The sequence below is a fragment of the Anguilla rostrata genome, chromosome 1 (genome assembly GCF_018555375.3).
Source record: "Anguilla rostrata isolate EN2019 chromosome 1, ASM1855537v3, whole genome shotgun sequence".
Lineage (NCBI taxonomy): Eukaryota > Metazoa > Chordata > Actinopteri > Anguilliformes > Anguillidae > Anguilla > Anguilla rostrata.
In genome coordinates this window covers 14,540,474-14,567,946 of record NC_057933.1, presented here as the reverse complement: position 1 = coordinate 14,567,946, position 27,473 = coordinate 14,540,474, and the positions used below count along the sequence as shown (strand labels likewise).

The window sequence follows — 27,473 nt, the reverse complement described above, 5'->3', positions numbered from 1 at the left end:
TAAATTCCAGACTAAAAAAAAAAAAAAAAATTTTTAACTTTCAAAAGGGTTCGCTTTTCCTATCAGGGTAAAAAGTCAGAGTTCAGCACTGAAGCAGCCTCCAGTCATTCTGGTTTTGATCTCGCTGAGAGACCGCAGAGAAACAAAGGGAAAAATAAGTAAATAAAGAAAACAGATTTTTTTTTTTCCCTTGGATATCCACCGCAGCTTGAACTCCCACCAACTCAAACAGCGGTCGAGTCCTGGAGGCTCGGAGGAGGAGGAGGAGGCCGGGGAGGGACCCAAACCGCGCCCGGCGTGACCTCCCCCCAGCCCAAGCCCCAGCACCCGGAGGCGCCGCGGCCCGGCCCCGGCCCCGCCCCTCCCCGTCCCGTCCCGCGGCCGCCCGCCCGCCCGCCGCCGGGACGCTGGAAAACGGGCAGATCTGCTGATCGCCGCTTCCTTCGGGGGCCCCGGGGTTCGACATCCAGAAAAACACCGCGGTTTACTGCCAAGACCAACAATAGCGGACGTTCTTCTCCATCAGCAACTTTCCTAATACTGCGCTTACCACACATCAGTCAGCGAGAGGCAGGCCGAGGGAGACGGAGCAGGCCTAACGCTCCACCGTACGGAGGAGAGACAGAGCTACTGCTAAAACGGCACCAAGATAATCTCCCATAATGCCTCACCGTGGCAGATCTGTATTGGATAATGATGGCGTTAGTGTTAGCGAGCTGGCTGTGGTAGAGGAATGTGTGAGAACAAGAGTGACTGAGCGGCCTGTGCTCTCTCCAGCGCACGTCTCTGCAGCCAGCACGGTGCCGTGTCAGACATCAGACCTTCAAAAATCTGACGAGCTCAGTTCCTCACTGACGAGCTGAGTTTGTTTTTCTTTACGGGAGGGGGGGAGGGGGGAGGGGGAGGGGGGCTGGCAGCGAGAGCTGGAATTCTGGTAATTAAGCATTTCAGGCTCCGCCCTCCTCACACCTGACTTCTGAAAGCATGTCCCTGAATAAACACTTGGGAGGCGCTGAGAGGGATCTGCCAGCCGAGCGTGAGGCCGTCACTCAGCCGAGACTATCGCTGCGGGAGGGGGCGAGTCCTAACCTGCGCTCACCTGTGCTTCTGCGCCGGGGGGGGCGGGGAACAGGGGGCGGGGGAAACGAAAGAGCGGGGCGGGAGAAAGGAGAGGGACCCTTCGGCTACGCGCAGACCCGCGGCGCCGAGGCCGCTACCACGAGCCGCAAGGCTACGCGCAGCCCTTCTCCTGCCAGAACGCATCCCAAAACAATGGCGAGAGACAGCCATGATGTCACCATTCTTTTTTCATTTGAGATTTTTTTTTTTTTTTTTTCAGGACTCAATGGTGCTCGCATTTTAGGAGCATTTGCTCCTGGAACTGATGTGTGCTAACTGGAAAAACAATTTAGGAGTGCATTAGTTTCCTCCTAAATTTTTTAACTTTTTAAAAAATTTTGGCTCCTTTGACTGTAGAACACTGATGTTTTTTTGCCATGTTATTAAGAATTATGCTTCCATGCAACATGCTACCTGGCAATATTACGTCCATCAATTTATTGGTTTGACCAGGCACATGTGATTTTGTGCTTTCGCTTCACGATAGACCATATGAAAAAAGTTCCGTATTTCGGTTTGTTGACAAGGCTTTACACAAACAGGAGGGGACGCACCGGGACAGCGCTGCGCCCCGGTGACACAGTAACCGGAGCGCTGCGCTGCGTACGGGACGATGGCGGCCTGTGATGACGCCGTCCTGCTGTGTATCCTGAGGCAGGGTGCCCCACCAGCGCCGGGGCGGTGTATGGACCGGCCCGGAGCGAGGGTACGGACCCAAACCCAAACGCACCAGGCACCGCGTGGCCCTGGATGTGAGCGCCGGCCCATAATATCACACGCATGAATAATAAATGACTGATGGAGAACAGGAGAGAGAGAGAGAGGGGGAGAGAGGGAGAGGGAGAGAGAGAGAGAAAGAGGGGAGAGAGAGAGAGGGAGAGAGAGAGAGGGAGAGAGGAGAACGGCGCTCGGCCTTCCATCCGCCATCACCCCCCCCTCCCCCCAGCGTGGAGCCGCCTGTCTCACGTTTGCTATCAGAAAACAGACGTCCACACCCTACGCGCTCACAGCCCCAAACACACACACACACTCACACACAACACCGTGACGCTGACATCTTCATTTTATCTCCCGCTTCTGTGGGTGAGGGGTGAGCCAAGATTTTTTCTCACGCACCGCTGTCCTGAGAAACATTAACACATTTCTCACGGAAAGAGAGAGAGACAGAGGGAGGGAGAGAGAGGGAGAGAGAGAGACAGAGGGAAAGAGAGAGAGAGAGAGAGAGAGAGAGAGAGAGAGAGAGAGAGAGAGAGATCTGATCTGGGATGAACTGAAAGTGAACGAGCGAAATGCAGAACAACCGCCCCATCGCGGGCTTACGGGCACACCTGAACGCAAACAGCAGAGCCCAGAGGAGAGCCCTCCTCCTGACACCGGCTGCTGAGGTATGCGCTGATATTGCACAATGGAGGCGGGAGGAAACGCCAACGCAACAGCACGCGGCGTCCACAGATTACCAGCCGCAGAGGGCCCGGGCATAGGGGCCCGTCAGCGTGAGAGCTGGTGGCGCTGGAGCCGCAGCGGGCCGTGACCTCCGACCCCCCCGGGGGCGCACTCACCATGGAGATGCCCGTGGAGAAGATGGTGGGCTTCACCACCTGCCGCTGCTTCTCCAGCTGGCTCTCCAGCTGGGCCGCCCGGTCCTTGTGCTGGGCCAGGAGCAGAGTGGCAGGCAACTGGGAGCTCTCCTGCAGGGGAACAGGCCTGTTAGTGCCATACACTCACATTACACAGCATGCACACAAACATCACACTGAGAAACACAACACACACACACACACACACACACACACACATCACGCAAACACGCATAAACACCATACACAAACACAAACATCAGCCACCAAAATACACCGATGATGCACTTAGACCCACAGAAACATCAGACACAAAAGAACACACCACTGGCACACAAACACACACACGCACGCAAAAACAACAGACACGCAAACAAACACAAAGAAACATCACCCAAACAAACACATTATCAACCATCTGACAACACACCCACACGCAGGCACGCATCGGCGGCAGAGCAGAAGAAACAAACAGTGACACGATGAAACAGGCACAACAAACGCGGTGTGAACGGCTGAGAAACAGACTCAGGTGCGTGTGAAACCTGGCGGTTCACAGGGCTGGAGAGATACGCAGCGCGCGGTCCGGTGAGAGCCCAGCCCAGCCCGGGCGAGCGCTCGGAGCGTAAGAGCTCATGAGCGGGTGAAAGAAGCACGGCGGTACCCCAGCGCCAGGGCAGCATCTTCAGCAGCTGCCCTTCAGCACGGGCACCGGCAGCCTTATAAAGGTCTGACAACACAAGTGCCTGTACAGCCAGCGGGACCGGGACGGGGACGGGGGGACGGGACGGGGGGGGCGAGGAGGCGAAGCGGGTATTCACAGGGCAGCGGTTCTTACGGGGATCTGCCCATGCAGAGGGACGAGCCACAGGCCAGATTCACCCTATCGGCTACAATCTACGAATAGATCTACTGAAAATTCCTTCTTCGGGACAGTCAGTGCTGTGAGCGGCACATAGAATGCATGCAAATGCATGGCTATGAATGTACACAAGTGCATAGCTATGAATGCATACGAGTGCATGGCTATGAATGCACACAAGTGCATGGCTATGAATGCACACAAGTGCATAGCTATGAATGCATACGAGTGCATGGCTATGAATGCACACAAGTGCATAGCTATGAATGCACACAAGTGCATAGCTATGAATGCATACGAGTGCATAGCTATGAATGCATACGAGTGCATAGGTATGTATGCATATGAGTGCATAGCTATGAATGCATACGAGTGCATAGCTATGAATGCATACGAGTGCATAGGTATGTATGCATATGAGTGCATAGCTATGAATGCATACGAGTGCATGGCTATGAATGCACACGAGTGCATAGCTGTGAATGCATGCGAGTGCATAGCTGTGAATGCATGCGAGTGCATAGCTATGAATGCATGCGAGTGCATGGCTATGAATGCATGCGAGTGCATGGCTATGAATGCATGCGCATTCCAGAGCAGAGCGCAAACGTTCACATGCAGCCGAATCACTGAGCAATACAACTCTGCATATTTTACGACTGCAAAAGCATTGTACCTGATTAGTCCAATGCCCTAAAAAGGCACGTGTGTTGTGGCGAGAGGGGAATGGGTCCCTGGTGTGGTGTATGAGAGTGATGCGGAGGCCAGGAGAGCTGGGAAGATTATTGTGAGCAGAGCAGCAGGGGGAGTCCCCACATGAGTGAGTAAAGAGGGCAAGGGGCAGGTCCCGTCCTGACCCAAACCTGGAGGAAAAGGGAGATTCGCCTAAAGCTGGATGTGTGTGTGTGTGTGTGTGTCCGTGTGTGCGCGCATGCGCGTCTGTTCACGTGCGCGTGTGTGTGGCCCGTGGAGGGAATGCCTCACTGAGGAGACGTCCCCTGGGGTGGGGGCCGCTGCTCGCTCATCCCCCCACTGACTACGGGGCACTTGTTAAACAAACAGAGCGCTCCCCCTGCTCCCAGTAATGGACCTTCGCCGGCCAACAGGGAGGCTCATTTCAAAGGCATTTAGCTAAAGACAACAGGGCCGCCAGACACTCAGAGCCGCACAATGCTAACGGCCGCCGAGGCCGCTCCTCGGAAACGCGGCGCGGAGGCCAGGCAGGGGCGCGGACGGGCTGCGGGGGGCGCCGTGATTAACACCTGTACATTAACAACCGGCCAGCGTTAGCAACCGCCGTCGCCGTCAGTGCGTTTTCCCAGCACTCGACGCCTTGTCGGTTGTCAGAGAACTGACTTAGCGCAGCCGACTGTAGAGAAATGAACTCTGAGTAACTACGGTGAAGGCCTTTGCGTGGGGCATAGCTGCGATCCGTCCCCAGTCAGCCCTGTGCTAGGCTGCGCTGTTAGACTGTAGCCTAAGCAGAGCTCTCTCACCTTCCCAGGCCTGCACACAAAGCAGCGTCCCTCTTCCAGACTCCGCAAGCATGAATTATTCATGCCGCTGATGCTCTCATCCAAAGTGACTTACAAAGTGGAGCCCATTTTTAGAGCTGGAGTTTAACCACAAGAGTGCATGTGCAGGAGTGTGTGCGTGTGTGAAAGTGTGTGTGAGTGAGCGTCTGTGTGAGTGTGCACGTGTGTGTTTGTGTGAGTGAGTGACTAAGTGTGTGAGTGAGTGAGTGTGTGTGTGCATGTGTGTGTTAGTGTGAATGAGTTACTGAGTGTGTGTGTTTGTGAGTGTGTGTGTGTGTGTGTTTGTGTGAGTGAGTGTGTGTGTGTGTGTGAAAGTGTGTGTGAGTGAGCGTGTGTGTGAGTGTGCATGAGTGTGTTTGTGTGAGTGAGTGACTAAGTGTGTGAGTGAGTGAGTGTGTGTGTGTGTGCATGTGTGTGCTAGTGTGAATGAGTTACTGAGTGTGTGTGTTGTGCAGGTGTGTGTGTTGTGTTTGTGGTAGAGTGTGTGTGTGTGTGTGTGTGTGTGCTGTGATGAGTCACTGAGTGTGTGTGTAGTGAGTGAGGTGTGTGTTGTTTGCTGTGAGAGGAGGTGGGAGGGGTGGGTGTGAGTGAGTGAGTGGAGTGAGGTGGAGAGAGTGAGTGAGTGACTGAGTGAGTAGTGACTGAAGTACTGAGTGGTGGTGTGTGTGTGTGTGTGTGTGTGAGTGAGTGTGAGAGAGTGAGTGAGTGACTGAGTGAGTGAGTGTGTGTGTGTGTGTGTGTGTTTGTGTGAGTGTGTGTGTGCGCGAGAGAGTGAGTGAGTGAGTGAGTGTGTGTGTGTGTGTGAGTGAGTGAGTGTGAGAGAGTGAGTGAGTGACTGAGTGAGTGAGTGACTGAGTGAGTGTGTGTGTGTGTGTGTGTGTGTGTGTGTGAGTGAGTGTGAGAGAGTGAGTGAGTGACTGAGTGAGTGAGTGTGTGTGTGTGTGTGTGTGTTTGTGTGAGTGAGTGAGTGAGTGAGTGAGTGAGTGAGTGAGTGAGTGAGTGAGTGAGTGAGTGAGTGAGTGTGTGTGTGTGTGTGTATATGTCCCTCTCACCAGCTCGTCCAGCAGGGCCTGCTTGTTTTTCCTCTTGGTCAGCAGCTGCCTCTGCTCCTCCTGCAGGCACTCCAGCCTCCGCTTCTCACTGACCTGCTGCTCCACCAGGAGCAGCTCCTCCAACTCCTCCTGCTCCCGCGACTGAGAGAGAGAGGGGGGGGGGAGGAGATGGGGGGGGGAGAGGAGAGAAAGAGAGAGGGGGGAGTGGGGGGGGGGAGGAGAGAGAGAGAGAGAGAGAGAGAGAGAGAGAGAACACCAGGAGGAGAGAGGAGGGACATGGGGCAGATATTAACCCAGGAGCCTAACACAGTACACTGAGCACTGCCGAAAAACACAAAACTCAGGAACTAACAGAGAGCCTCAGACCGGAGAGCAGAAGCGAGGACTGACCAGTTTGACTTTGTTCCTCTGAATGATGTCCCTGTTCTCTCTCTGGTACTGCTCCATCATCTGCTTGGTATTCTCCATGTCCACATTGTTGGTCAGGTTGAAGACTGCACGGAGAGAGAAAGGAGGGACCAGCCGCTATCAGCTGGGCGAGGGTGAGCCGGAACAAAGAGAAAGAAAACGACGAAAACGACGCCAGCACACAGACGAGGGGCGAGGGGCGAGGGGCGAGGCAGACGTCCTCTTCCGTACGGCCAGCACTGTTACAGATCAAACTGCGCTGTCCCACACCATGACGAACACAGTGACCCGTGCGCTCCGGCACCGTGTCCCTGTCCAGGCACAGGGGACGCCTGCAGGTGGTCATACCACAGGAGTAATATCCCAGGCTTCTCATGCAGGTTTTCCGGTATTAAAATTTGGCAACCGCACCCCCTGGTTAATGGATAATGTGCATTGAAAGACTACTGCGCTCACGGTGGGGCAGGAGGGGCGGGTCTGATGGAATCTGGTTTGGTACCCTCTGTGAGACGCTCACACCTGCCAAAGGGTACACAGCTACCTGACCCTCACCTGCCTGGCCATTTTGCACTTTAATGGAACTGACATCCATCCTACAAGTCCCCCCCACCTGTACTGAGCACAAGTAAAATTCCAGCCAAGCTGTGCTTCACACACCAGTACAGTCTTTTCAGCCACTTCCGTATGTCACGGAGTGGTTCCTGCATGTGTGAACAATGAGAGTTCACACATGCAGGAAATGACATCAGCGCAGTAAATCACAAGAGTTGGTCTCACCGATCTCCTCCACCTGCTCCAGGTAGTCGTTATACTCCCTCAGGCTGGGGAAGTCCGAGTCTCTCTTGTTGTATCTGCACAAGAACATACAGGTTTAACCCAACTGCACACACACACACTGGCCTTCTCACAGTAAGACTCCCTGCATTCAGCCTTTAGACTGAGCTTCCCTGGCGGGGATGGGGGCTCTGTCTGTACACGACCTGCTGAGAGCCAGCCGTTTCTTTTTTTAAAACTCCCTCGATTCTAACATCAGTAAAGAGCAGGAAGGCCAGGGTCTCGTCTCAGCGGCTGAGATGTGAAGTGGTCTTCAAGTATCTTTCGGAGCTCGCGGACGCCTTGTTTAAAGGAACCGAAGCGCAGAGGGGAGCGGAAACCGTGCAGGTCGACGTGTTTGTTTATTTCACAAGGCATTCCGAGAGGCCGACCGGGCAGAGCAGAGCAGAGAAATCTGAATTCCAGTCAGCCCGTCTTTGTTTACTCTTGACTGAGTAAGCACAGCAAATACGGAAATTTGGAGAGCTTTGTCTGATGAAAGAGATGAATTGCGCGGCTCTGGCAGAACAATAGAGGAAGGGCCAAATCCCATCATCCCACAAACACGGCGACGGGACACAAAGGAGAGCTCGCTGAACACACGCACGCCGATGATATCTTGAATATAACGACGGAAAAAAACCACATTAAAGAGAGGCTCGCGTTCACTGAAACGCTCACACGCGAAGGCGACCACAAAAAAAACATAAACTTGGGAGTTGCAACAGTATTACGACCCTGAACCAGAAAAGAATCTCACTGAACCCACACAGACGACCCAAAAATGATCTCCAAAAAGTCAAGGCGGACCTGCGTACCGATACCTCAGCTAGCTCTTCCGTCTCCTGTACACAGCGGGATTGTTTGTTGTACCTTGTATTATTTCGCATTGAATGCAGCCCTCAGACGGAATGAAACAGGCGTGTGTACTTTAGCTGGGCGTGTGTGCGGGGCGCTGAATGAGATGAAGGACTGAGTGAGGGAGGGAGACTGCAGTGACTGGCAGGCAAAAGGCCCGGCTGCTGTTGTTTACTGTGAGCATTTCCCCTGTTACTGTTGGGGATCTGGGAGGGGAGGCTTTGTCTACAAAACAAACACTGTTGTTACCGGGACAAAGGAGGCTTAGCAAGAGGGAGGAACTGAATCCCACCCACACCTCACAATAAAGCACACAGCTACCCCCTTACCTCCAACTCACCTCACACACACACACACACACCCCCTTACCTCCAACTCACCTCACACACACACACACACACACACAGCTACCCCCTTAACTGCATCCCACCCCACCTCTCACACACACACAGCTACCACCTTACCTCCAACTCACCTCACACACACACAGCTACCACCTTACCTCCAACTCACCTCACACACACACACACACCCGCACAGCTAACCGCTTACCTCCAACTCACCTCACACACACACACAGCTACCCCCTTACCTGCAACTAACTCACACACACACACACACACACAGCTACCCCTTACTGCACCCACCCCACTCTCTCACACACACACACACACACAGCAGCACCCACTTACTCCACTCACCTCACACACACACACAGCTACCACCTTACCTGCACCTAACCTCACACACACACACACACACAGCTACCCCCTTAACTGCACCCCACCCCACCTCTCACACACACAGAGCTACCACCTTACCTCCAACTCACCTCACACACACACACACACACACACACAGCTAACCCCTTACCTGCACCCCTTCTCTCTCACACACACACACACATACAGAGCAATCCCCTTATTGCCACCCCTCCACACACACAGCTACCCCCTAACCTCCACCCCACCCCACACGTGCACATCCAGTCCCCAAAGTCCACGCATACGTGCGCATGCCAGCGCCCACCCCCATATTGCCCGCTGTCTCGACTCACATCTTCAGGATCTTCTTGCGGATCTCCACCTCCTTGTCCACGGCGGGGTCCTCGAAGAGCTGCACGCGGAAGTTGCTCTTCCTGAGCGGCGTGTCGCACTGCACGCAGTTCCCCGAGCCGCGCACAAACAGCATCTCCACGCAGCTCTCGCACCTGCGGACCAGAGGACACGTCTGCCGCACGCGCACAGCCAGCTCGATCGCGCAAGAGCATGTGGAGCTCCACATGCTACAATATACTGTACTACAGTGCTATGAAAAAAAGTATTTGCCCCCTTCCTGATTTCCTTTAAAATGTGTTTCATGTTTACTCAGTATCCCTTTGTCTAATATTACATTTTGTCTAAAGATCCGAAACCATCCAAAATGACCACGGATAGACACACAAATACAGCTCCTGATAAATCTGAAATAATCGTTAAAATTTCATGTTTTATTGCTGGTCACTTTGGAACCACGCACCACAGTGTTCAGTGTGTAATGAAATGACATTCACACAATGGTATGGCCAGTGATCTCTCTATCATGGATGCAAAATTACAGCACATGTCTGTATCTAACAGAAGAGGCACACAGACTAACAATGGCCTGAAAATAAAACGAAATTCGAAGATGTACTACGGTGTACCCAAATCACAGTGTAACAGTCTTTCCAGTTGTCAGAAAGTCTAATCAGGGGGATTTCGACATTACAAATTCACCAGGGAATACAGGAAATGTGCCACGTCCACTTCCAGTCAGAGTGGGCACGTCACTCGGTATGACCAGAAAATAACAAGATAAACACAGCAAGTGCCTTTGTGATGAGTGTCTGACACATTTCATCATTCCTTAATGCAATAATGACATCACCGCTGACTTCATTGTTATTAATCACAGTGGCATTAAGGCTAAAAAGATTGCGCGCTCCTGCCCCAGTAAATAATTAATGAATGCCCCGCTGCTTCTTTTTGCGTTGAATGTAGCCTACATTTTACGTTGTTTCAATGTTTTTCCATTGGAATGTGTGAAACGTTAAGTCCTGTTTTCTTTGTTGTTTTTCAATTTCAAATTACTGGCAGTGAGCTGTTCTGAAAATAGAATGGCGATGATAAAGACTGAAAGTGTATGCTTCAATTAATAGCCTATAGCCTACACAATTCCCCAAAACTTAGAAAGGTCATTATTAAAAGCCCACTCATTATCTAATGAGGAGATTACAGTTAACTGCAAGGAGGGGACACACACACACACACACACACACACAATTGCTTAAGGCCTTGTGCTTGAGGTCTCTGTTTGCATGACAATGAGAAATCTTTTTGCCTATCTAATCTGTGCTTTGGATCTCCATTCTGTTATAATTGGGGGGAGTTAGAAACGGCAGTGGCTCATTCTGTGCGAGCTCTTTTCAACCTTGGCATGACCCTCTCAGAAGTCAACGCACATAACAATCTTCTGATATTAGATTTACTCAGTGTCATACTTAGTGATGTGACTAATAAAATTGCTTATCTACCGAATCTTCATTCAAGACAAAACATAGTTACATTGGAAGGACAAACAGTCTATTTTTTTTTTTGGAAAGAAATATTTTTTCCCCCCATTCGTGGCCTTATACTTCGTCAAAATAATGAAAGGATATCTTCTTTCATGCAGGTCGCTCTTAATGCCAGAAGGACACACCAGGGTGACGCAACGCTGGACAGCAAGGAGAACTCTGCAGGTGTGGGGGCCTGGCTTTTATTCGTACACTAGCCCGGCTCCTAAGAGGGGGGCCCGTCCCCGAGCTGAAGGTGACCTCTCCTCTCGCCGGCCCCCATCAGAAGCCGCCCGAGCCTCGCTTCCCGCCCCGCAGAGCAGCGGCACTTCCGTGACCTTCTCCCCGAGACTCGGGGGCGTGGCGTCTCCTCCATCACTTTTCGAGCATTTTGTCGCCAACCTCGAAATGTCCTTTTACTAATGGCCGCGATCCTTTGCGCAGAGCCAGCGCGCTCCCCGGTAAATCAAACACAGGCACATTCAGACTGCTAAGTTTTATGTTACGTTTTATGTAAAACTTTGGCAGTCGCGCCAGATGAATGTTCATGAGGACCTATTTAGAATACCATTATCATTATCTCAGTGAAAACATTTTTCTCGCAGATTTGACAAAGAACTGATTGATATTCACAAGTTTCAAAGCGCATAATCGCAGGTCTTTGACAGAACCAGAACGGTAATTTGACTAAGAAGGAATGAAGGCGGTACGTTTTAAAACAACAAATTAGATTTGGACGTCAATCAATTTCATCGGCGTTTCTTTTTTTCCCCCCTCCATTTTGGAAAGGTGTGTGAGCGAGGCTTTGAACAGGCCCGTTCTCCTAAGTGCAGGGATTTACCAAACGAGCAGGTGAGGGTGTAAAAATGACAGGAATCCGCCGCGTTGGACACGACAGCCGCAGAGCTCCGAGGAGACGGTTGGTCTCTGGGCCTGGCTGTCTGCGCCGGTCGCTTATTAGGAGGAGGGAATTCTGGGGGTGACGGACAGATAAGACGAGCCGGGAACAATGCACAGTGCTCGTTACTGTCACCCACTAATGCCAAACACGAGGAAGACACCGGCTCAGCCACTCACAGCCCAGGGAGTCACGGCTTTCAGCAGGCACTCTCACAATCAGCCCCATGGCAACCGAACACACCTTTGTGTGCTTGTACTTAACATCAATCACCCTCAGAAAAGAGACAACGGACAACAGAATCAATCTTCCTTATGTGGACAGCGCAAGGGAAACAATTCACGGGTGGAGGGGGCAGCGTTTAAACATTTGATTTCTTTAATACAACTAACGGCATGTTATCGTTTGAGAACTTGTTACCAAGTCTGCACAGTCACAACACATCTTTTCTCCCACTAAATCCAATTCATTATTTTAGTCATTAGCTTGACTGACATTCAGTGATGGCAATTCAAAACTGAGCCATAATGCTATTTCAGAAAGTTATGTGTGAAGTAGCCTAACACTTTTACTAAAAGTTCACAAATTACACACCAGGCTCATTCTCGTTAATATCAGGTCCAGCTCCCAATTCAACACCATGTATTTCAACTACAAATTAAAATACTAAAAGCGACTTGGAACAGAGGTCAAAACTGTCCAAAACTAAAAGCTAACCTCTCATGCTAACAAAACGCCTCATCAGCACAAATCTACACCAGACTGGTAAAACCTGCAGTGGTAGAAAACTGCTGCACTGTGGATTTTACCTGTTCACATGTCAACAGTGAGCCAAGGCAAACAGGCCTCGACTCCTGTCCCGTCGCTGGGTGTGAAGCTGGTCAGTCTGCGGGCGAACAGAGCGGAGGGCTGGAGCGCGCGGTGGAGCGGGACAGATGTTCCCCCTAGCCCCGGGCTACGGGAGACACATGGGCCTGAACATATGGCGGGTCACCGCACGTTTCCACAGGCCCACAAAGAGCCCATTCATCACCGCGAGCCGGACACGGGGAATCACCAGGGCCCTCCGCTCGACCGGACTGCGCGCCGCACACAGGGCCGCGGGGAAAGCACAGGCTGGGGCCCAGAGAGCGCCGAGACGCAGGAGCAGCTACGCAAGGCTAACTTCAGCGCATACAAACCAAACTTCACCAACTTCTATTCTCACCCTCACTAGCACACCAATCAGGGCTCAGTCACAAAAGGAGTCACCTGACTGTTTAAAAATGCTTTACAAATTGTATTAATAAACTCTCATTACCTGTATAATACTACAGCCAGGTCTCAAAAATTCTACCATATGGTTTAAACTGTAAGAGTTGATGTCTGAGCAGATTCCTGCTGCACCGTGGAGCTCATCCAGGAAACGGCAGGTGTTAAGACGAATAAAACTACGGCAAGAAGCTCTACTTTTAAAAGCACAGAGTTAAGCACAAAATGCACAGCGGCCTTCATTTAACCATAAGTGGCATTCCCCTGAGATTTAAATCTTCCTGAGGAGAGAGACCTGACAGCTCTGTAAGTAGAGCCTCCCGAAGGAACACACTTTGCCTCCTTGTGTCCAGGCATTTTACGGGCGCTCCCCCCCTGGATGGGGAGCTGCCCGCTGGATCGGTGATGGGAAGGCCCCGGGGGCTGTTCCCAGGGCTGGCACACACAGGTGAGCCGCTTATCAGCCCGTCTGTCCCGCTGTCCCTCACCTGCGATGCTGCCGTAATCTCCCCATCTGCAGCTGTCAGCACTGCAGGCGCGGGAGACCCGGGCTGGGCTCAGTGCACGGCAAGCCGGAGTAGGGCCTGAAAACACGACCATAGCAGCGGGCGTGCACGTGTATGTGAAGGCTTAGAGACAATGGAGTTGAATAGGGAATAAGCAGACATTTGCTCTTTCCACTCACAACTGCATACGGGGCTACTCAAGATACTGGGCTTTCTGTAGGTTCACCCATTCAACCTACACTATCCAACACCCTGTGACACTTTACACCTGCCAAATTTATCAACAAAAAAAGCGGCGGAGCAAAAGTAAGAGGGACCAAATAAACGGCAATGCACCTGCTAGTCACCACCCCAGACACATTCACTTTCTAATGATATCCCTATTGCTAAAATACTGACGTGCTGATGGAATACTTGTCCTGATTTGCAGCGCTAGTGGGCAGCCACTGCATAGTTTACATTGCCTGGCAGCATAGGAACATTTTCAGGCAAAGGGAATTTGTACGTCAGAATAATACTCTTTCTTCAGAATGTTTTGCACCAGTACATAAAAATCACAGGATGTTACAGACTGTCGCTAGGATACAACACTATTTCTCACATGTATAATTCTATCTGACCTGATGGGGCAAACTGCTAAACTATGGAACCCTACTTCAGATTAGCACTGTTAAAGCTAAAGAAAATACTTGCATGAATGTAGAGCACACTGTGTCAAAATATGCCAATGGCTTTAAAGCAAGAAATGGTGATATTAATGCTGAAACAAAATCTGACATAAAAACACTCTGACCAATCGCGATAAAAAAACAATACGAGAACATGACTGTCAATGGGCCTAAACTTAGAAGGGAAAAAACCAGAAGTTAAAGGCCTGCATGCCTGGCTCTTCACAGCAGCATCATCGTTTTGATTTGTTGTGGAAAACCTGAGTTCATGGGGGCACAAAGATGAGCCAATGGAGTACAACAAGGCAATAACAGCTATTTGGGGGAAGAGGGGCAAGCCACCTCCCCACACTTCACACAGGCACCAACAGCCATCCTTCTTCCAGCGAACACCATGCCAGTACCTGTCATCTGCGCTTGGTGCTGCCACCGGCCCCAAATGCCAAAGGACATCTGACTGCGTAATGGTGCGTAGGTAATAAATAAGCTCATCGCGGGCGGTGTGAAACTAAATGTGCTACGGGTTTAATTTTAGATGTCAGCTATTCCACATGCCTGTCCGGGTTGGAAGAACTTCAGAGGGCTCATCAGCTGTCAGGGAGGCTGGCCCATGTCCAGATATGGCCCTAGCTATACCCATAGGAAGTATACCCATAGGCACACAGACAGACAGAGAGAGGCAGGAAAGATGAACACTGAACACAAAATTACCGGAAGGTGGCAGGCAGACAGACGGACAGGTGCAGACAGACAAGGCAATCAGACAGACAGGTTGACTGACTGACAGGCTGGCAGGAACACTGTACACAGAAAGACAGGTGTACCGGACACAAAGAATGAGAGTCAGCCAATTAGCAGGAAAACTACATAACATTAGACCACACTGTTCCAATGTGAAATACAAGCACACGATGATCAAGGCTGAGGCTTTCTACGTGTCATTTTACAGCCAAATTATTTTCACTCACCCTCCCACCCACCCTCCTGACAGCACCACAGAGTTATGTGCAAAATGACCTGATGACAAAGCAACAGCACTTCCTGGTTAGGTCAATAAGCTTGTAGAGGACATGTAGAGAGCATTCAGTCAGACAACAACGTCCATATTCCACACGCTGCACTTTCGTTACATTTTTTTAAAACTGTGTTTTAATTACACGGCCAGACTGGTCATGGTATTCAAGGACAGAAGAGTGACTTTTTATTCAGACATATTTTCATCAGCCATTGCAAGGTGACAAGGTTACATTGCCAACTACCCATGCTAATGTTGGGTTCTAATCTTTCACGGAGACCATCACTTGTCTTTAAAGTGCACAAGCGGTTAAAATCCCATTTACCACGCCCCAAATAATGAGGCCCACTGGGATCACCCAAAAAAACTGCCTCCTCAACTCTAAATGTTGACATAACAGCCATATGCGGTATACATACTGTATACAGGCATCCTACATCTTTCAAATGACACAATTATGGGGATATAGCGACAGAGCACTATGCAAGAGACTACTACTGTGAGATAACACTGCAAAAGAATAACAGTAACTACACGATGCGAAATAAAGGAATAACAACATGCTGTGGGTCTGTATCAAACAAAACAGGTAGCTAAACATTACTAGTTAACGCCAGTTTGAGCGTCACTGATTACAATAAAATTATACAATAAGCTAGTTGGCCCTAGAAAGTTCGAGGGTGACCAGTGCAATTAGCAACAACACATCGTAACGTGCAAAAGGTAAAAACGTTATGGAAATCACAAGCTATGTCACTAATTGGTCAGTTGGTTAACTATAGGACAGCGGGGGAGTGGGAAAAGTACAGTTGTTCACGCACATCGGCAAGGTGTTCATTATTTGCGCTTGTTTAGACATTCTGCATTCTAAGGGAATCGGAAATCGAGAACAGAGTAGCCCAGCAGCTCGCCATGACCAGTGCACTAGCTATCAAGTTCGTCACGCAGGTTTAAAAAAAAATATATCCATACGTTTTTATTTTGTTGACCAACAAGAGTTATCGATAGTTAGTTAGCTAGCTACCTACGTAGCAAACTATCAAACGGAACACATTCCACTTACAGTGTATGACCACACACGTTCACCATCAGTTTCAGCGACGGATTCCTATATTTGGTCGTCTTGCATCGTGGGCACCCCTGGTCATCCATATTTACAGTAATATATTTTTTAAATAATTAAATAGTAAGCTGTCTAACGGTGATCATGGGCAAATGTTTGCAACCACCACCAATGCAACGGAAAGGGTGCTTCACGTTATATATATTCCGGACTAGAAATAGCCGAGAAGAAGCTTTGTTCCCACCGTTTAGTTCCAGTGCTCTTGCCGTCTATTAACGCACGACAGGCAAGGCAATAGAAATGTGCTTACTTGTTGTTTATGTACCACATTAAGCGTTCTTTCGTTTAAGTGAATAACAAGCTAAATACTGTCTTAGTTATACTGATTGTGATATGTTTAGTTTAGCGTGGACGCATTCTTAAACCAACGGACCGTTTTAACAGTTACACGATGCGCTCAACTCGGTGCTGAAACTTTGCGGAAAACTTTGGATGTAGCTTACCAGGGTTTACTTCTATTATTAGCAGCCCACCCTACTTCAATCACCCTTAACGTTCAACATACCACAGACATTTCTCAGGATTCTACACTGAATGCGAAATAACTAATTGTCATTTAAAAAAATTATATAATGAAAATTTCAAGACAAACCATAATTTAGAACGAATAGTAGTCCGTGGAATCTGCATGATTATTGCTTTTGTTGCTGCTAATACTGTATTTTGTAGTATTAGTCGTATAACTCGTGAGCTGTGAGCCTATTAATAATAGGCTACCAAAATGATAAAGAATCATCAGTTTTTTAAATCAATTTTAAATGAGCATTAGCTTCATTTGATATGCCTAACTATTGTGCGTAGGCTACAGCCTGTATTTAAATTACTGCCTCTCCTTCCTAACATCTAATTTATTTTGCGCCCATCAGATATTTGATTTAGGCTAGACATTTGGACGCGTGTGTGTCTGTGTGTAAAAAATATTGAGTTTTCCCTTATGGCAATGGCAATGGCAACACCAGTAATGCGAAAGAAATATGGACAATCGGGATATTCCGCTCTGCCTCCCCGGCGAGTTCACCTTATGCAGGTAAGTCATTGTGCAGCATATTTGACTGACAGTCTCAGCACAAACAGGATCACACTCGCTCCTCCCCCATTGAGCCTTTTATGGCCAATCAGACTGCTCTACTGCAGACACAGACCCCGTTGCCCCCTTCCTGCTACAGTTTGCGGAGTAAAAGTCACGTTGGTACTAGAGGAGAAGAGAGACCTATCCTCTTACAGCCGCTGCCAGATATCTGATCGCGTTTGCATGGCGAACGGAAACCTGATCGGCTAAAGACTGCCGAAACCAGGAGGAGTGACTTACCAGGAAGCATTAAAAAAATGTCTTCTTCCTCAAACGAAGTCATAGTTGCAAATGAGATCAAGAAGGAAAATGTTAAGGCAGATAAACGGGAGACCATCAAGCTGCTAGCGCTGGATACTGCGGAGTTGTCTATGGAGCATGCAACTTCAGCTGCAGATACGGTCCACACTGAACTTCTCGTGAGCGCTACCTCCTCACTGGCCTTTTCCCCCGAGCAAGTTGCGTGTGTATGTGAGGCTCTGCAGCAGGGAGGCAATGTGGATCGTCTGGCCAGGTTTTTATGGTCCTTACCACAGAGTGACTTACTACGTGGCAACGAAAGCATCCTCAAAGCCCAAGCTCTTGTGGCTTTCCACCAGGCTCGGTATCAGGAGCTGTACAGTATCCTAGAGAACCACAGCTTCAGCCCGTCAAACCATTCTTCTCTACAGGACCTATGGTACAAGGCACGGTACACTGAGGCGGAGAAGGCTCGGGGGAGACCCCTGGGCGCTGTGGATAAATACCGTCTGCGTAGGAAATATCCCCTTCCCCGGACTATCTGGGACGGTGAGGAGACGGTATACTGCTTCAAAGAGAGGTCTCGAAACGCACTGAAGGATCTTTACAAGCAGAATAGGTACCCCTCTCCAGCCGAGAAGAGAAATCTAGCTAAAATCACCGGACTCTCCTTGACTCAAGTCAGCAACTGGTTTAAAAACAGGAGACAGAGGGATAGGAATCCTTCCGAAGCGCAGTCCAAGAGGTGAGAAATAAAAATAAATCAATTTTAATAATATTGTGGGTCTAGAACTCGACTTTGATGTATCCACACATAATTTTGAATTACTGTGTGTTATTTATCCTAAGCGTCGCGTTCTGCCTGGACGAGCTACACGCACCGTCTCACCTGGTGTCCCCTTTCTCCCCGTTGGAGTCCACTTAAAATTGTAGGCACACTCTTGGGTTTATGGGGTATGGCCGTTCTGTGAGTTGACAGAGTAAATCATTTGCAGAGATAATACCATAAGAAATTGCATCAGGTACGCGGTAGCCTCCCCGTGTTTTGAAATATGAAGCGGTTTCAGTCCAGATCGGGTTTCATTTGTAATGTTCAGCCACCATGGACAAATATTGAGCTGGATAGCTTTCTACGTCTGGACGAAAATACAAGAAATGTCTTCGCACAGCAACAAATGTGAATATAGTCTGCTATTTAAATGTAAAATAGCTAAAATGTATAATTGCAATTTATGGGCTATATCCTATTTTATTATTTTAAAACAAAATATATTCAGCCGAAACAGAAATACTTTTTAAAAGGGTATTTTGTATAAGCTAAGAGTTTAACGACCCATTATTTACACTGTGGCTTTAAACACTTTCCTAATTAACAGTCTGCATTAGCATTTCGTACGCTTCATTGTTTTCGTTTGTGTGTATGTTTACTTTTGGAGTGTTTTAAAATCTATTGAATCCCGTGCGCCAATATAGCGCGTAAATCACTCAGGGTATTTATTTACTCTTCTTCTTAGCCGAGAGGGATCGGAAAACCTTCCCCTCAGCGCCGCATTAAATTATTTGCTCACCCCCATGGAGGAGCCGGGTTTTTGAGTTTTTGTTTTTCTTTCGCTGTGAATCGGCCTCTTGCGCACCTGGTGGAGGTGACCTCTCTCTCCTACAGGCGGTTTTTTCTCCCCTCCCCGATAGCCGATGTCGTAAATCGCTCAAAGGCACTTCGGCTTGAAGGACGTTTTTGTAATCAAACTGAAGTCTATTATATTCTTTCTATTATAAGTCTTTATTTCTAAAGATTGAACAGTCGAGAATTGTTCAGTATTGAACTCCAACGTGTCGGTCGCGATCATCGGCGAAAATTAAATACTTTTAGAGACATAAAATCAAGACGTTCGTATTGAACATAAAGTATCCCGTAAAGGGGAAACGTCTGCACGATGAGGGGAGAGCCCCGCAGAGTCAATGGGGTTCTTTGTATAACCCGCTCTCTGTGGCTTTTCTAAAACTGATGGGGGTGCAGCTGTTTCAGTCACTAAAGAAATTTACAGCGTGCCGCCAGGGGTAGAGAACGGGCTATTTGATTTATAACCTATGAGTACAATTTATTTTTAGGCCGTCGCATTTATAATGCAGTGTGTTACCCAATACATGTCATGATTTTTATTTGTATGAAACCGTTTTTCTTTAGTAAGACGAATGCTGTAATCCCAATAGGGATCCAAGAAGATTAAATTCTTTTTAAAGCCTTCTAAATAGTAAGCATAAAAATATATTCAGACTCCTCTCCTATGTCCCAACAGAAGGCACTACCAATAAACATCCCTGACCATTTGTGCTTGGCACGCAAAGACTACTGGCATTTGTCACTAGAGTTTATTGCGCCAAATGGTGTTGTCTTGAATACCCTAGAGTGGAGGGATTTGTGTAAGAGTGAGTTGGAAGAGCTGCAATCCAGTTTGCTGTTTGTGGGGTACATATTCCATCAACTTTGAACAGGACGTTGTACGAGGCCTCTGGATGCTACCATCCACACGATTCAAAATAGTATCATATCTGAAAACTATCATTCTTCTTTATGAAGTTTTAATAAACTCAACACAAGAAACTACTGTTAAAAAATATATATTTTAGTTTGTATTTCTGTAATTTCTTGTATTTCACATACAGCTTAATTTTTGACAGGTATGCCTGAAAATCACTATTGTTAAATATTGTCAAACTACCATGAAAATAATTTGTTTACGAAATAAAATTAAGTATATTATGTACTGTATGTATATATAATATTTATTTATTTTAAATGTAGAAATGTATCATTTAACAAGGTAATGCAGTTGTAAGAAACAGAAACCTATTCAAATCCTTTTGCAGATGAGCTGGGCTTCAAATGTGTTAAAATGCGCTACATTAATTCATTATAACATTATTATTTATGTTATGCCACACAAGTCCTTCAACAACACACTTACTTAACTAGTATTTGAAATGTTAATGCAAGGGAAAGTAAAAGCATGAGTTTCTCACCTCCATATTAGAACCACTGGGAGCAAGGGTATGATTGGTTGGCTCATATGGTGCTTACTCTTTCCTCCCTCACAACCCCCCCTCCCCCCCACACACACACACACAAACCACCAATAAAAAAACAGCCATTTCGCCAGTTGTAATTCACTGCTGGGGGTGACTTTTAGTGGAAGTACAGCAGTGCAAAGGTAATGGGAGGTAAGTTCTCTGTGTGCAGCCCCCCAGGATAAAGGCGGGGGTAAAAGTTGATGGGGCACACAGCTTTCCCCCCCGTTCACAATGAGCTCTTGTGAGAGTCGCCAGCAGATGCGTGACCCAACAGCTGTGCTGTTAAGGGGCAGGGGAGGATGAAAGGCGATTGGGTGAAATACGCGGGACCAGTGCGGCTACCCTGTGCCTCTGAGGCATGACTGGGGTACAGAGGAGGAGACCTACCCTGCACAAATTGAAGCAATATACCGTGTGTCATGCTTCATATAAGGCTTGAAATAGTTAGCTGAGCAGTGCTCATTACAGCTGAAGCTTCAGTTAGTGTTCCGGTGCTTTGGCCTGCTTCATTTTGCCGTCTCTCCTGTCCATGCAGTGAATCCGATGGCAACCACAGCACGGAAGACGAGTCCAGCAAGGGCCAGGACGACCTCTCCCCGCGCCCTCTGTCCAACTCCTCAGACGGGATGGCGGCCCACGGGGCCCTCCCCATCACAGGCGCCCTGGACAGCGGCGTGGTCATCCAGCAGATCGGGGACATCAAGATGTCCTCCGCCTCTGGAGGCGGGGTGGTCTTCAACGGGAACCTGGTGACCACCAACCCTCCCACCATCTTCCACAACGGCAGCTCCTACATCCAGGCCCCCAGTAACATCCTTTTCAACGGGCTCAACCTGGGTGCGCAGCCATTGGCCTTCAACCCCTTGCGCCCCTCTTCTGACGGCCTGCTGGGGGGCTCCAACGGGGACACGTCGCTGCAGGCCGCCCAGGAGAAGGGGCTCAACGGCCTGGCAGCGAGCTCCCCCCTGCCCTACTCCTCCTTCGCCGGCGGCGTGAGCGGCGCTGAGGTGAAGCTGGAGGGGGTGCAGACTCTCGCCTCCCAGAGTGGGGGATCCTCCGTTCTCACCTTCTCCACCTCCGCCGGGTCCCTGCAGCTCGGCAACTACAGCCTGGTGCAGGTGCCCAGCACCGAAAGCAACGGGGCGTCGCTGCTCAACAGCCTCCCCCCGCTGCAGCTGCCCCCCGCCTCCTCTCACGGTAGGTTGGCCGCTGTCCCTCACGCTAGTTAACTAGTGCATTGTGGGAGATTGAGGAGAACAATATAGAGTAGACACAGGCAAAGGAAAGAAAATATAAACGGATCCAGTTCAGCTCTGAGACCCGTGGTCTGTTATTATCATTTGATGTCTATATGCAACACTGTTCTGAAAGTGAACGATTTAGCGGCAGAATTGATGAGATGGCAGTAACCGGGCTGAAGCTGGCAGCACCTCCTCCTTGTTCAGTTTTGAGACGGTTCCTCATTTAACTTTGTGGTTGTTTTCCAGTCAGCCCGGCAGTAGGGCTGTGACTCCTCCAAAGATAGCTGGCAGCAGGGAAAAATTGGCTTGTCAGGCCCGGGCTAATTGTTCCATCACTTGCAGTGTATGAGCGCAGAATATTTTATGAAGCCTGGCTCCAGTCCCTCTTCTCCCTGACCACCTACTGGCAGAGAGTGTAGCTGCAGGTAAGGGCGCGGAGAGGCAGAGTTTTGGGTGTCGCACTGCAGCCTCTCAAGGTGCCAATGACCTGGGGTGCCGAGCGGGCAAGGTGTAGCGACTAGTGTCTTTCATCATATGGCATCCATCGCCATCTCTCCGGCTGTCGAACTGGCGACTTGCTGGACTGATTTCCCTTCTTTTATAGAAATGTTTGTAAAAGTGCAGCAGGCGCTGAACTTTTTACCCCATCCACATGGCCTCTTTATTTTTCATCATTCTTTTAATATATAATTTACAAGCCTCATAAAAATAAAAGCCCCCATTGTTGAACTTTTGATTTAAGAGGAAGTGTGTTGTGCCAAACAGTTCAATGAAAAACAGACATTAAATTTGTTTAGCCAAAGCCCTTTTTTAATATAAAAAGAAATAATTTAAAAAAAAACCCAAGGTTTGGTTTCCAGGCTCATAGCAAGACACTGAAACAATGTTAATTTCCTCTAATCAGCTCTGTGTGTTCTGTCAAGTGACCAGCTTGACCCCGAACCTGGGCAGTAATTGGGTGTATCTGAGCTGGGAGGCCTGTCACTACGCGGTATTGACAGGGCTGAGACGCAGAGCAGGGAGGCCAGATGCACCGCACGCAGTCAGCCAGCCCATTAGCACCACGGGCCCTCGCTAACAGACCAGGAACAACTCGGTCTGGCAGGAGACATCTGCTGGTGCGCCTTTGAAGAGACGTTGTTCTCGAAATGGCCGCATATCTGGTTAGGAGTATCAAAGTTTTACGTGCGCATTACTAACATGAATGTGCCTCCTTTGTCGTGATATTTTAATTGTGTACTGAGAGACTCTTTATGGTGAAAAATGGCGTGTGAGAAAGGAATGCCCCGGCTGTAGCAGCGCTGAAAGGGATCACTTCTCTAGCTCATCACTCTCACAGCCCGGTATTGACGTGTGAGAGAGAGGAAGCAGGCAGTGTTCAGGATTCAGACATATAAGGGAAAGCAGATTCCAAACGGAGCCAGAAATCGCATTGCAGTGCTGGATCTGACTCAAGTAACAGAAAATAAAAGTCAAAGACAAAAATACAATCTTTGCTATGCCTGCAGGTTTTTCTGTCCCCCAGCGTCTTGAGGGGCACATTAGTGGCACTGGGCACGGTTGCTCTGTAATTACTCGGATGAAGACGGGGTTTGCCGTAGCAAAGGCAGAAGGCAGGGCTTGTTGTGGGCACAGGCTGTGTGTAACCTGCGCTGTGCCGCGGCTGACCGTGAGCTGTGCTGTCCCCTCCCCCCATCCAGGTGGCGTGCCGTTGAGCAGCGTGGTGGTGAGCTCGCCGGGCGGCGACTCCTCCTTCTCCCTTCAGCAGCAGCCTCAGGACAAGCTGGTCCTGGCCCCCCTGCAGCCCAGCACGGTGCTCTACACCATGGCCAACGCCGCCCAGCCCATCATCAAACAGGAGCCCGTGGAGGGGGAGAGCTACGCTTTCCCCCCGGGCCTGCACCTAGACCAGGGCGGCCAGCTCAGCTACTCGGCCGCCCCCTTGAACTCCAGCCGGGCCCTGCCCGCCAGCCAGGCCTCGGCGATCTCCGTGGTGAGCTCGTCCAGCGCTGTGCCGGGACACTACACTACGCTCTCCGTCAGCTCCTCCCTAGGGGCCCAGACTGTTCAGACGCACCACCACTTGCTCCCGTCAGACTACAGTGACCATAATGCCCTGCCCCATCACGCTCATGTCCACTCGTCCACTCCCAGCCTGAATGGCAACTTTCTGTCCATCACGGAGGACAAGGCTGGCGCAGCTGGGATGAGCGACATGGTGAGGGTCATGTGTGGTGAGATGGAGGCCGAGGAGAAAGAGCTGGCCAAACTTCAGACCGTGCGAATGGACGAGGACATGGGTGACCTTTAACCTCTGCTCCCTCATCTCTGTCCTTAGCAGCAATGGGGTGTTGGGCATTTGTATTTTTTAAAATTTTTAATCTTTTTATTTGAGTCCTTGAAGTGTTAACTTATTTGCAAGTGTTCCAGTCAGTGAACAAATCACACCTTGGATGGTGCACTCTAACCAGTCAGATTAGCTCAACAAACTCCTGCAACTGAAAGAAAACCTATGGGAGCTGTCTTCAGAGAAAGAAAATGGCTCATGATAATATTTTATAATATGAAATATGTAGTAGTCGCATGTATTTCAAGCAGATTGAAGTGTGCATAAAGTCCCACCGTGTTGACACTTAGTGCGTCCTCTCTGGTCAGTCTGATGAACAGGAGCAGGTGTTGAATGGCCTCAGTCATGTGACCAAGACATCCTCCGACCAATTCTGTCATCAGCTGCCCCCAGAGGCCACCCAGTAAGGAGATGTATGCCATTGAAAAAGTGTACGACATTAAGCCTGCTATGTTGAACAGAGAAGGAATGACTGCACCACAGCGGTTTGTATGTAGCAATGTGATAAATATGCAAAACAGTCTGTTATGGAACATCTCAAGGGTTATACAGGCAGAGTCTCTCACTGTGACCCCCCCAGCAGTCAACAGTCATTCTGTTGGATGTCATAGCGTGGATTCCTACTTTGGAGACAGAAGCTGTCCAAATGAGTTGTATAAAAATGAAATGTGCCTTTCTGCCGACAAAAAAAAAAAAAAAAAAGTCAGAATCTGTGGAACCCTGTCCCTGACTTGCACTATATCTGCCTTTGAGCGGAAGAATGTAATAGAAACAGATGTTGTTCTCTGGACACGTGAAACTAAAAAAACATCCGCAACAGCAGTGCTCTCAATGCAACTGGTGATACGTTTCCACCGTAGAGGAAAAAAGTCACTCCAGAATATTATGCAGCTAGAGGAAAGAGGGATAAGCAGCATCACTCGATCACAGCTGTCTGATGGCAGTTGTATGCAGCCCTCTTTGCAATATATCGAGTCCGTTGAGTCCCGTCTTTCATTACAAAGGGTCCGTGTGAATTATTATTATTATTATTATTATTATTATTATTATTATTATTTTGTACCAAGTCTGAGGCAAGCACATATGTAAATACATGTTTTTTTGCTTTTGTTAGGGAGGTACTGACGTGAGCGCGATGATGCGCTTTTCTTTTTCTCTTCTTTTTTGGCCGGAGGAGTAGCACAGTCCAGGGCCTCGGTCTGTAGGCGCAGTGTCTGGTCCTCTGTATGTAGGCAGCGTCTGTTATCATGCATTTTGTCATGGGAAGGGCTCTCTCTTCTGTTGTTCTTTTGCATGGTGAGTGTAGTCTGTGACATCAGTATGTCCTGCTTGTATGTGCCCTCTGTCATTTTTTTGTGTTCTGAATAACGTACACTTCTGGGTGTGGCTAGTAACCTCTTGGCTGTACTTTTTTGGGTGATGGTACATTAGGCATGATGCAACACATCAGACGTGCTTAATCTTCTCATACCAAAGATGAGCTGTATGCATACGGTAATACTAGGACTTTTGAGCTTGAACTGTCTGTTTATATTCTGAAATGATGTGAACTTATTTTTCTAAATCTCCATACCCCATTAAAACTTTATATTTATACATATAGAAAAAAACAGTCATGTCCTCCATGTGCTTTTGTTACTCAGTGTTTGTTGCACTTGCCAGGAACAATTTAGTCCAGGACTCTTACTTTTTGTTTTTACTCTTTGTATGTAGTTTTATTGGGTTTTTTTCTTCTTTTTTCGAGGAACTGTTCAGTGTTTCACAACTGCAGCCGGTTCTTTCATTTACTTCTCTCAGTTGCGCTTGGATTCTTTGATAAGTCACTGATGGATATGAAATCTCTGCTCAGGAAGCACACTCCTCCTCTACATTTGAAAAGCTTAAAGGCCAGAGCTCCAGGAAGATAGGTTTAACATGCGTGTACTGATCCAACCAGCCTGCGCTGCAATCTAGAATTTGCGGTGATCATTTGCACATGCCTGGCAACCTGGAGTTCATTAGCCTCCATTCACGTTTCAGCCAGTAACTCAAATAAACAGCAATGAGATTTCCAGAGGTACTGTACTGGGGGTCTAGCTGTGGGCCTCCCTGCCCGACAATAATACCTCTTCCTTTCAGTCTTGCTCACCCACCCCAGTGGAGCTGCCACTAGTCCCCACTTCGGTAAATTTGGTGCGCTGGTTCTTTAAATCACGCATCACCAAAATGCCGAGTCATTCGCTGTTCCATTTAGACAGACCAGTGACTCAGGATATTTTCCCTGAAATCATATGATATTAGATTTATATTTGGCCCGGTGATAAAGCCAGGCTGTCGTAGTTCACGGTAACATTGCTGGGACCTGTGAGGCGGACATTGTTTCTCTCTTCTGGTTTTCGGGACATCGTCGTGGGAAGAACTCCTGCAGGTGATGGGTATGACCCCAATACACAATGATCCTGTGACTCACTGCCTGTTGAATGCTGCTCAGGCAGAAAGGAGGCGGGTAGCCAGTGTATTGTTACCTGTGCGTAGATGACCTCGTCGCCATGGGCTTTAGATTAGCTGATTGCCAGGTATCAGGTAGCACCTCTTTTAATATTGAAGAGTAAGAAACCGGCATTGTGGGGCTCAACACAAAACCTCCTGGGCCATGTGACTTCAGAGCTCCCTGGTCCCCAGGGCTAGGGGTGGGGGAATTTGTAAAAAGGTGTTTTCAACTCCAGCACTGATAATGTAAAAAGACCCCACCTTTTTTTGTCATTCATGGATGAAAAGGAGCAGCACAGTTATATTTCCTTGAGAAACAGTGAGCACACTTTTAAGCCCTTTTTCCATGATCGTGATCAAACTGTGAGTTATTGTCATAGCATGATTTGGAAAATCATTAAGTTCAAGATTGTCTTTTCTTTATTGCGTATAATGTACCCAATTAAAAAATATCATGACAACTGCCCCCACACCCCCCAAGTCAAATAAGAACTTAAGGACTTATTAAATTTACCTCAGCATCTACTCTGTTGCCTTTGAATGTATAAAAGATCTGTTCTTACAACAAAAAAAAACTAATCCAAAAAAAGGCAGACGTGTCATTTTGTCCACAGTTGCGAAGGTACACAGTAAAACACGCACAGGCAAGCAGTGAAGAAGGAACCCCCAGAACAGAGCTTATTAAAAACGCTAACCCCTGGCCTTATGGAAATTTCAAAGCTGACATTTAATGCGCTGCAGCAGACTGTGAGCCATATGTAACATGACCTGGGGAGCA

General features: G+C 48.7%; 2 protein-coding genes across 2 annotated transcripts in view; one reads left to right on the top strand and one right to left on the bottom strand.

The window, feature by feature from the left end:
* Nucleotides 1–16,408, bottom strand: part of mnat1 (MNAT1 component of CDK activating kinase) — a 51,983-nt gene extending 35,575 nt beyond the window's left edge. Inside the window, exons 1-6 of the mRNA XM_064323866.1 lie at nt 16,201–16,408; nt 9,282–9,434; nt 7,331–7,404; nt 6,536–6,639; nt 6,146–6,286; nt 2,679–2,807 (exon numbers count right to left, since the gene is read on the bottom strand). Of these exons, the coding sequence (XP_064179936.1) occupies nt 2,679–2,807; nt 6,146–6,286; nt 6,536–6,639; nt 7,331–7,404; nt 9,282–9,434; nt 16,201–16,289 (690 nt within the window). The 5' untranslated portion in view covers nt 16,290–16,408. The remainder of the gene's footprint in view (nt 1–2,678; nt 2,808–6,145; nt 6,287–6,535; nt 6,640–7,330; nt 7,405–9,281; nt 9,435–16,200) is intronic.
* A 1,003-nt stretch (nt 16,409–17,411) lies between these two features.
* On the top strand, nt 17,412–26,189 carry six4a (SIX homeobox 4a). The gene is made up of 3 exons (XM_064323816.1): nt 17,412–18,314; nt 21,174–21,835; nt 23,580–26,189. Exons 1-3 carry the CDS (start codon nt 17,587–17,589, stop codon nt 24,188–24,190), a joined length of 2,001 nt encoding a protein of 666 aa, XP_064179886.1. The 5' UTR covers nt 17,412–17,586; the 3' UTR covers nt 24,191–26,189.
* Nucleotides 26,190–27,473: the final 1,284 nt, after the last annotated feature.